Source organism: Cynoglossus semilaevis, chromosome 4 (assembly GCF_000523025.1).
Source record: "Cynoglossus semilaevis isolate Cse_v1.0 chromosome 4, Cse_v1.0, whole genome shotgun sequence".
NCBI lineage: Eukaryota > Metazoa > Chordata > Actinopteri > Pleuronectiformes > Cynoglossidae > Cynoglossus > Cynoglossus semilaevis.
In genome coordinates this window covers 14,777,350-14,788,094 of record NC_024310.1, presented here as the reverse complement: position 1 = coordinate 14,788,094, position 10,745 = coordinate 14,777,350, and the positions used below count along the sequence as shown (strand labels likewise).

Sequence of the window (10,745 nt, the reverse complement as noted above, 5' to 3'; positions counted from 1 at the left end):
CCGGTAACTATGATATTGTTTTAACTTTACGTCACTACAGCATATCCATATCATTGAAACTGGTATTCACTTTCATTAACTGAGACCCCTTTTATTAAAGATAGTAGCTTTAATTTAGCTTTGTGTTCCACCCATAGAGACCAAAGTCCAACAAACACATTTTTTTGTTGAATTTTTGTATTAAAGCACTAACACAGTTCTACAAGCATTTTCCTCAGGATTTGCCAGTCCATCTTCAGGCTCCCAAGGTCCACTCAAGGTAAGGAACCGCAGTTCTTTTCATCGTTTCAACAGTGACAAATACCACGTTGTCCTGCTCTGTTCAGACATGTTATGTAATAAAGAAGCAAAGGTGAACAGCAAAGAATATATTTCTTGAAATGTTTATTTCCATTGTTGTAGACAATGGTACATTTCAACCCTCTGATCTTATTTACAATGGAGGGGACACAGAAACATGACGTTCAACGCTTACAGTTTGTCACATCAGAATGTGGTTCTACTTTTCATCAATATAAACCATGAAGCCAAACAGTCGTATCACAATCCTTGCAGGTTCTGTTGATAAAAATCCAAACCACTGGTTATAGGTTTCCTGCAGTACTGCAGAAAACTTGTTTCCAGCAGTTTTGTTTTTACCACTGAGCGTCCAGTGCCGTACAGTCGACAATTATTTTTTAATACATAATCAAATAGCACAGAACAGTCTTTTGTAATACACGCAGAATTAACCCTTCACCTTCTCATTAAACAGCAGGTATATTAGTATCTTTAAAATTACCCGAGTCTCGACTGCTGCCACGTCACTGTCAAACATTTGTTTTTTTTTTCTGTACACAGTTTAATGCTACCATTAGGTCAGATCATGCTGCTGCCCTCACACCACAGAAGAAACAGACAGACCACGGCATCCACATCAGACACAGGTACGACTGTCTGCTTTTTATCAACACTTACTGTGGACAGACACTCAGAAAATCAATTCTTGTTCATATTGACAGTCTTACCACCGCACACACAGAAACACGCACGCAAACAAATAATGTCCCGATGACATTTCCATCTTGCTTTTTTTTCTGAATGGCCTCTGCCTGTTCTTCAAGCAGCAGCAGGCAGTGGAGAAGTCAGTCAGTCAATCAGTCAGACAGCCAATTTGTGAGCCAAACAGACAGACAACCAGTCGGTCAGTCAGCTCAGCCATAAATAACTTGACACCAAGGCGTTAACAGAAGGTCTTCCGTACTGTAGTTCTGTAGATGAATCTGGATTAATATGGATTAACTGAGATGGTTCTTAAATGTTAAAGAATTTCTGTAGTTCACTGGAAAAACAGCAGTTATACCTATATGGTTAACACCTGTTTTTATTTGTGACTAATTATTCATTTCATTCCTTTAATTATTAATATGTAAAAATGCCAATCAATATATAACTCAACTCACTTTTGCTTCAAAGAGTAGGTTAACACTGGTCATCACGTCGAGCTACTGTCAAAACTTTTGTTTGTTTTGAACAATGTTATTCACTCAGCACTCTGCTGCAGTCTGTTTGACAACTGTGACTGCCGTAGACCTACTGACTGCCCTGTGCTCATAGGGGCTGGTCTGGCTAAAACCTGGCATCTGACCTGGAGTTGAAGCCTCAGCGAATGCATGCTGGGTGTTGAGATTGGATTTTTAAGCTCCAGGTACTGGGCTGTTTATAAATAACAACATGGATAATCTTGTGATATATCTGATCCCTCCAACAGGTGGAGCCTTTTCATTCTGAGAGTCAGTATCTCAAGTAAGGACCTACAGACCTTCACCTAAATGTGAGCATCAATCAATTTCTCCTACTAAGTGTTGTCTGTTTATATGTTATATGTATTCAGTGTTGAATTTGACATGGATGAAATGCACCTGGTTTCTACCAACATTTTCCCTGGGACCAGCTACAAGTGAATAATTTAGGAACTTACTTTTTAGTACTCGTCCACTGGTGTGACTGGTTCATCTGTATTTTGTGTACAAGCTAAATGTAGTCTTTACACCTGTGTCTAACTGATGGACATCTTATACAGTAGCAACTGTAATTTATCATTATGTAAAGGAGCATAATGATACGGTTTTGACTAAATATTGAACTGATTCTGATTAAGTACAAGTTCTGAATAACTTCTCTAATTCTAACTTGGACATCCTTTAGTCCAAAGGACTGTGGTCTTGTGGTCGTGTCCTCTTTAGTGTTCAGTAGGAGCAGTTCCCTCATCCATCATCGGCCCGTGTTTGGAATTTACTCCCTCCAGTATTTGTTTAATAATCTATTCCTATATCTCCGCTCAAAAACAGAAACTGTCTAGAACGAGCACAGGACTCATGCCCAGATGTTAGTAGATCATCTTTTATAGGCCCCAGTAAGGAGCCAGATTCCTGCGGTCCTTCTCATACACATCGGGTATGATGCCATATGGTGTCTGCACCATTCGAACAGAGGTTCTACCAAAAAGCTTTCTCTCATAGTCAATGAGCTGGCGCCAGAAGCCACTGTTGGGTCTGATGACCGGCCGACGGGATTTGACCCAGGAGTGAGCCTCGGCCAAAGACACGCGGTGGTATTTCATGAGGTACGCTAAGCACAGGGAGGCTGATCTGCTCACACCAGCCGCGCAGTGCACCAGCACGGCCCCTCTTTTACGGCCCACACTATGGATCTTATCGGCCACGCTGTCGAAGTACAGGGAGATCGGGGAGTGGGGCATGTCTGCCAACGGGACCTTCATGTACTCCATGTGAGGCCAGTTGAAGTTTGGGAGCTCGATGGTGGCGTTGACGACACAGGTGATTCCTTTGGACAGCAGCAGGCTGCGGTTTGAGGCAACATTTCCTCTGCTGAGGAAGAGGCTGGGTGTAATTTGAGCAATGCCCCCCAGCAGGCTGCCATTCTCAGGTAGAAGCCTTGGTACTGAGGTGGGTACCATGGAGCTACGCTGGTGGTGGAGACTGTGGTGGTGGTGGTGGAGGAAGCTTTGGCTGCGGGACCCCATCAATAGATCATGTAGGCATCAGGAAGGACATGAAATGAATCAGCAGCTTAGAGTCATCAGAGTGAAAAGGAACCAGGCTGCAGCACTGAAAAAAAAAACAGACAGAGAAAGATTGTAACCATGTGGTAATTGGTTCTTTGGTTTGGAAATCAACTATTGTGTTAACATTGCGAAGCAATTCTTTTTTTAATAATTTCATTTGAATTTGAATTTAAATGTTTCTAGCAAGTTCAAATCTCTAATATCTTCTCTAAATTTAACAACCTAAATATTCAAAATGTTATTATTAATTTTTTTTTTACAATTAAAGGGTTTGCTCCAATTGCCTTTTTCTTCAGACAGTCTTTACAGCCACATTATGTACTGCAGTCACATGACTCGACCTATTTGTAAAACATAAACATCCACAGTCTGACTTCACAATTATAGAACAACAAAGATCAACTAGGCATTCTAAAGACTTTCATTCCATGTGTGTCTCTACAGTGCATTCAAATGAAACAGCTTGCGTGTTAAACACTTGGTGTCATGGCAGCTCCGACCCCCTGCAGGCAAATGCTCACCTCCTCTCATGTTCGTCCTCCCACACTAACATTACATCTCTGCTGTTTTTAATGTCTCTGCACATGACACCAAATAACGAGAAGAGAGGAAAACACTTTGTGTTGTGCAAATAGTTTTTTGTACTTAGTTAATGTCTGAATATTTTTTCCCAGTTTATCAATGAGTAATTAACAATTAAGTAATCAGTAATTAAATTGTCCGAACCTCTGTTTGTCATAGTTGGAATTAGATGGTGGAAGGGCGGTGAGTGTCTTGGAGCAAGAAGATCACTGGTTAAAAGTACACCATACGTAAGAGTGAATGTGATTGGTTGTCCTGTCTCTGTATGTGGCCCTTTGATGGACTGGTGGACTCTCTTAGCCCCGAGCAGAAACAGCTGGGATTGGCTCCAGCTCTTTATCAGATTTATGTAAGGTACAAGATGTTGTTGCTGTTGAAAAACTGTGCTACTGATAGACTGATTACTGGTGTTAAAATGTTAATGTTGAAAGAGTCTTAATAATTTTATAACCTATTACTGCTACACCATTGCTGACGTTGATGCCACACCTGGCAGTGGGGCTTCACAGTCTGAGATTACAGCCTGCAGCTTACTAACACTCTCACTAATGCACTTTATGGCGCTGTCACAAGTGATGAAAGAGATTTGTAGAAGCTCCAACTCTGGGTTTGATGTGTCTTCCAGCATTCTTATGTGCTGTCTTTCACTCGTTGGTTAGTGATGTTGTTGATGATTTCAGGGTAGAGCTGGCAGCATGGCGATCCCTGACATATTACATTTAAAAGACCAGGACCAGTCAGACTGGCCCAGAGGCTGCCTCTAGTTTCTCTCACACAGACTAGTACAGACTTGTCAACTCGTCGACTTTACTGCTCTACAGTGGAGGTTTTGGCAACAGAAAGACAGGAGGCACAGCTGCGTACAGTAACTTTACAGCGCAGAATGACCCTGAAGACCGAGGGTCCGGTGACCACCATTGTGTCCTTGATTGTTTGTCCCGATCCTGATACCAGTCTTGGTGCGTCCCTACCTTTAGCTTTAACAGGTCACCAATCTAGTTTTCACAAACAGACTTTGTCTTTGTCTTTGATTAACTCTAATTATGAAACACAATATTTTAAAAAAATGATATTGAAACATTTGTTGAACAACTGAGCAGTTGTCGAGGACCATTCTGTGCCTGACATGTTTACTCAAGGAGACAGCAGAGATACAGCAGTAGCTGTTGCTGTGGCAACCTGCTGCTGACCGTCAGCTTAAGTCAGCTGCAGACACACTGGCAGAGAAATAATGCCAATACTGGATCCAAATAATCCCCGTTTGTAGCCAAAGTGGTGACGTACCAGAGCATTGTTGTTATTTATAACTCAAGCTGGACAGGGATGAGGCTGCAGAGAGTGGAGGTAGATAATCAGCCGGAAGAGAAGCTGCTGTTATAGTCACTGAGGTTTCATTGTGAATCAACATGTAAAATATGAAAGGAGACACTGGCCAAGGAATTACTGTTCATCACCATCAGTCCACATGTTTGAAGCGTTTCCCGTACGGTGGGACATAGTTATTTCTTCAGAGGGTATAGTGGTACAGTGTGGCACATTTTCCCAAAATATTTTTCAGACTATTAATAAATCTGTAGTACCATCATAGTAAACACACTTGTTTTCGCTTCAGTTTTGTTTAATTTTTCTATTTTTTAAAAAAGCCCTCTTAGTTAGGATTTTCAAGTGCACAATTTAAATTATTTTCACTTTGCCTCGTCTTATCTTTAACACTAACGCTCAGTTACACTGCGGTAAATGCAATCCTTTTCATCCTCCTGTTATTTTCAGCTTATCTGCAACAGGTGTTCCCACCTTACAAGCAAACTTGCATGTCTTCCTCTCTCCCTCCGCTAAGAGATTCCTCAGGGTTCCAGTTACACCAATGCTAACGCAAATTGGAAACCTGACCTACCTTCAGGATAATTAGAGTAGCATGTCTTGATAGTCAAAGCTCTTAGGCGGACATCAGCTCACTGCTCACTACACACATGGTTAATGACAAATTCCTCAGTGACTCTCTCGTGGAAGGACTAGAGAATATACTGTACTGGAATGGCTGGGATAGAGTTGAGATGAAGTTATAATAATTTCCAAGTAGTCATCAATAAGGCCAAGAAGTTAATTGAATTTTGTATCTAGCTATATTGTCCAGTGGTCAGTATGTTATGCACGAGTGCATTTCCGGCAGTTAAGAAGGCTTCAGTCCTGTGTGTGGAGGAGTAGGAGGAGACGTTAGCTGCAGCACTTAGTCAGCGGGAAAAGTAAAGTAAATTTACCGCTGTGGGAACGTGGATCTAAAATCACAGACATCAAATACATGTAATGTGCAAGCTCGCTGGTGTCTGCACCATTTGGCAGCATGACACGTCTCCACCACCGTCATATATTTCTCAGCACCTCCTAACTTTACAACAGAGCATCAAAATTGTCACATTGGTCACCCACTGCTTCCAACTAACAGTGCAGAGCCCTGCTTCTTCATAGTATGTTCTGTACCAGAACTCTCACAGCTGAAATATTAACTGTACAATTTTACTTGTGTAGGTCTAAACTGTTGTTGGTGGAAGTTCACCTCTTACCATTGCACACATTTTCCAATGCCCCTAGTTCTTTAAAAAAACATAGAGTATCAGAATATTCCTGCTCTTTTCAATTAAATAATTATTATCATGTTTTTGTTAATTTTATTATCATCGACAGGATGTCGAAATTGGAGAAAGCTATTTTCTCTGCAGGCTACGGTTGCAAAAAAGCTCTATAAAAAGACTGGAAGTGCTGTCCTTGTTTCCAAGGTAACTCTGTTTGAATATAAGCTTACAGATAGGGAGGCTTCTGTGCATTTTTACTCGATATATCGTAGCTATAACAACAATTAATGTTTTCCTGACAAATCCCTGGTATGCTTTGATAATTTTGTGGTCCTGTCTGTAAGTCGTGTATAATATATAATCAATGTTGTAAATTAAAAAAAAAAACGAGAGAATTTACAACAAGTATTTTCTTAACTAAAAATATTACTACCGGCATTGCGGTCTACGTAAAACTATGACAAGTTGTTTTATAGACGTCAAAGATGACAATCATATTTATTCCCTCCATCCCACGTGACCCTTCGCTCGGTAACTGAGATACAGTCCCTAGTAAAACACACCTATTTCAGGAAATTAAAGAGAAATGTTGCGTTTTTAAAATGATGTACTTTGCGTCTATTTAAAAAACGACGGTGAGTCCAGTCGCTTATATTAAACGACCTCGTGAGTTTATTTATTTTGGACAAAAACAATTTTCACATTATTAAAAACCGACATCTTAGTAACGTCTAATGTGGACGTACATGTAGCGCATCAGGTGCGTTAAACTCGGGGTTCTTTACAAAAGTGACGCTCATACCAACCGTAGAAAATAAACATCAAAAGTTATCAACGCTTCAAGTTCAATTGGATTATAATCCAACTTATTATGACAATAAGCTGAACTTAACCAGAGGACTCACCCTCTTATTCACACCGCCGTCAGCGCAGTGGTGGGCGGCCACAGATTCGCTGCTCAAAGCTACCGTCAACATCCACCTACGGTCCGGTTAGTCAGTCAGTGCAGACGGCTAGGAGGAAGAATAAAGGTCGAGAGGAGACGGGCGGACCACAGAGCTCAACGACATCACGGCAAATGCAATAAGAAAAAGGAGCAATGGATGACTTCGTCCAGCTGCGTGTGAGAGCGATGATGTGTGCATAGTGTATGAGAGGCGATCAGTGTCGAACAGGCGAGGAGGGGAGAGGGGGAGAGAGGGAGAGGGGAGAGAGGAGGGGGGGGGGGGGGAGAGAGGAGGGGGGGGGGGGGGGAGGGGGGGGGAGGGGGGAGGGGGAGAGAGGGAGAGGGGAGAGAGGAGGGGGGGGGGGGGGGAGAGGGGAGAGAGGAGGGGGGGGGGGGGGAGGGGGGGGGAGGGGGGGGGAGGGGGGGGGGGGGGAGGGGGGGGGAGGGGGGGGGGGGGGAGGGGGGGGGAGGGGGGGGGAGGGGGGGGGGGGGGGAGGGGGGGGGAGGGGGGGGGAGGGGGGGGGAGGGGGGGGGAGGGGGGGAGAGAGGGAGGGGGGAGAGAGGGGGAGAGAGGGAGGGGGGAGAGAGGGGGAGAGAGGGAGAGGGGAGAGAGGAGGGCGGGGACAGTGATCAGGAAACATGTTCTAGGTTTTTATTGAACGATGACTCTTGCGTCCACCATGCAGTACTGTACACGGTAGAAATATTCTAACGACAGGCAGCTGCTGTCATATGTGCTCTGAGAATGGCACTGCAGTGACATTGTGAAAGTGAATCATTTGTCATTGTGACACTGCACACCACTGCACACACAACAAAACGTGACCTCTGCTTTTTACCCATCACCAAAGTGGACAGGGGGCAACTTTAAGTGCTTATTGTAAACAAAGGCACCATCAGTGAACACCAGCTGCTCCCAAGGGATGTTTACTCGGCTCACTGACTATACTCCAGAGTTCACGTCCAACATTAACGTTGTTTGCTGTTGACAACACGAAATAATTCACATATACTATTATTAACATACATATATGTCAAAATAATTTACAATTCCAGGTCCATAAAAAAGTGTTATTTTACACCAGATCCGCCTCCTGCCATTCTCCTGTTAGCCTAATGGCACGTGGTCCACGACAGTGGGTCGAACATTGTATAAGCTAAAGATGGCTCTGTGAGAGAATGTGACAGTAGAGGTAGCTGTTCTCTGGTGAGTCACGACTCCTCTGCCCGGCAGATGAACACGAGCAACAGCAGCGTCTGTGTGTGTGCGCGTGTGTGTGTATGTGTTGAGCTGCCTTCTATCTCATTTCTACTATGACACAAATCTGGTAGTCAAGGTAACATCCTGTGTGTAAGAGTTCACCTGTGTAATGACTGCAGAGCAGAAACAATGGTGAACACATTATGAATACTAGGGTACTACTACTACTACTACTCCTTTTGCATTTTAATGTTTTTGCATTTTTTTGGTGATAGGAAGACTATAGTCTTGCATGTTTTAGGTCAGGGGTCGGCAACCATAACCACTCAAAGAGCCATTTGGACCTTTTCACACAGAAAAGAAAACAATGGGAGATACAACATCCTTTGGACATTTAATGGATACATGACACCATCTATAAACAAACTATGACATCAACCAACAACCAACTGGATATGGACATTTATGTTCCTTACATTTCTGGTAAACATTACAAAAGAGACATTGTGGTCTACCCCTGGAGTTAAAGGGAACCCACAGACAGACGGACAGACAGACACACACACACACACTCTGTATTTTCCACAGCCACAGGGAGCCACAGCACAAGAATCAAAGAACCACATGTGGCTCCAGAGCCGCAGGTTGCCAACCTGTGGTATAGTATTTTACTGTGATCAAAAGTTAGTGTACCAAAAAAGTATATTTTTTCTGAATTTTAACTGCAGAAATGGGAAGAGCTAAGTATTTTAAGCCAAATGAGTGAATTTTTAGTCATTTTTGAGAAACTTTTATTTTCGGAGATTTGTTCAGGAACTTATTGGTATAGTATTTTACTGTGACCAAAAAGTGACGTACCAAAAAATATATTTTTTCTGAATTTTAACAGCAGAAATGGACATAGCTAAGTATTTTAAGCTAAATGAGTGTATTTTTAGTCATTTTTGAGAAACTTTTATTTTCTGAGATTTGTTCAGTAACTTATTGGTATAGTACTTTGCTGTGATCCAAAGATGACATACTAAAAAATTATAATTTTTCTGAATTTTAACCACAGACATGGAGATAGCTAAGTATTTTAAGGCAAATTAGTGTATTTTTAGTCATTTTTGAGAAACTTTTATTTTCTGAGATTTGTTCAGTAACTTATTGGTATAGTACCTTGCTGTGATCCAAAGATGATGTACTAAAAAGCTATAATTTAAACTATAATTTAAATTATAGTTTTAATTTAATTTAAATTATAGTTTTAATTAAAACTATAATTTAAAGATGACGTACTAAAAAGTATATTTCTTCTGAATTTTAACAGCAGAAATGGACATAGCTAAGTATTTTAGGACAAATGGGTGTATTTTTAGTCATTTTTGAGAAACTTTTATTTTCTGAGATTTGTTCAGGAACTTATTGTTATAGTATTTTGCTGTGATCAACAGTTAGTGTACGAAAAAAGTATATTTTTTTTAAATTTTAACAACCAAAATGGACATAGCTAAGTATTTTAGGACAAATGGGTGTATTTTTAGTCATTTTTGAGAAACTTTTATTTTCTGAGATTTGTTCAGGAACTTATTGTTATAGTATTTTGCTGTGATCAACAGTTAGTGTACGAAAAAAGTATATTTTTTTTAAATTTTAACAACCAAAATGGACATAGCTAAGTATTTTAGGACAAATGAGTGTATTTTTAGTCATTTTTGAGGAATGTATTGTTGTAGATTTGTTTTTATGAACTTATTAGTATAGTATTTTACTCATCTTTATACTTAGACAAACAAAACAAAATATTGCTTTTTTCTACAGAAACCCATCTTACTGCAAGTTGCGGAGGAGATCCTGCCTCAGGTGGAGGAGTATCTTGTGGCCTTGTTCAGGAGTGACAGAAAGGTGAATCACATACTTACAACACTACTTCTGTCAACCACATGTGTTAACACGATTCAACAGAGGTCCCATCATCAGAACAATTTAGTAAAACCTCTTCTTTTGGCCTGAAACACAAGGTGAACTTAAGACAACATTACATACAAAAAATCTTGGAGACTACACCATGTTCAATGTGTTTAGCACTAGCATGTTACCAAACACTTCAATTAACCATTTAAGCAAACCACTTGCTTTGTGCCACTACTTAGGACCCTAAAGAATTTCACTTTTAACAATTCAAGTAATAAATACAGATACTTTATTTAGACAAAGTCCTCACCCTGATGTCTCCATCTTCTCCTTCTCTTCTGCAAATACAAATAAAGTAAATGTAATAACACTACTACTTGTTCTGGCTGTAGTTAATCTCGTCTGTACTGGATTTGTCCAGTTGATGTCACTCAGCCTTACCTTCACAAAAAACATGCCTTACCACCGTGGAAAAATCCATAA

General features: G+C 41.1%; 1 protein-coding gene and 1 long non-coding RNA gene across 2 annotated transcripts; one reads left to right on the top strand and one right to left on the bottom strand.

The window, feature by feature from the left end:
* Nucleotides 1-281: 281 nt before the first annotated feature.
* On the top strand, nucleotides 282-10,739 carry LOC112486978 (uncharacterized). The gene is made up of 3 exons (XR_003049621.1): nucleotides 282-926; nucleotides 1,751-1,813; nucleotides 10,170-10,739. It is a non-coding gene; the product is annotated as an uncharacterized LOC112486978 (long non-coding RNA).
* Nucleotides 920-7,391, bottom strand: dusp14 (dual specificity phosphatase 14). The gene is made up of 2 exons (XM_008309488.3): nucleotides 7,125-7,391; nucleotides 920-3,110 (listed from the first exon to the last, which is right to left on the bottom strand). The coding sequence occupies exon 2, from the start codon at nucleotides 3,023-3,025 to the stop codon at nucleotides 2,384-2,386; it is 642 nt and encodes a 213-aa protein (XP_008307710.1). The 5' UTR covers nucleotides 3,026-3,110; nucleotides 7,125-7,391; the 3' UTR covers nucleotides 920-2,383.
* Nucleotides 10,740-10,745: the final 6 nt, after the last annotated feature.

Coding starts and splice junctions, on each gene's coding strand:
- dusp14 (XM_008309488.3), bottom strand. CDS start 3,025: ATGGGGTCCCGCAGCCAAAGCTTCCTCCACCACCACCACCACAGTCTC.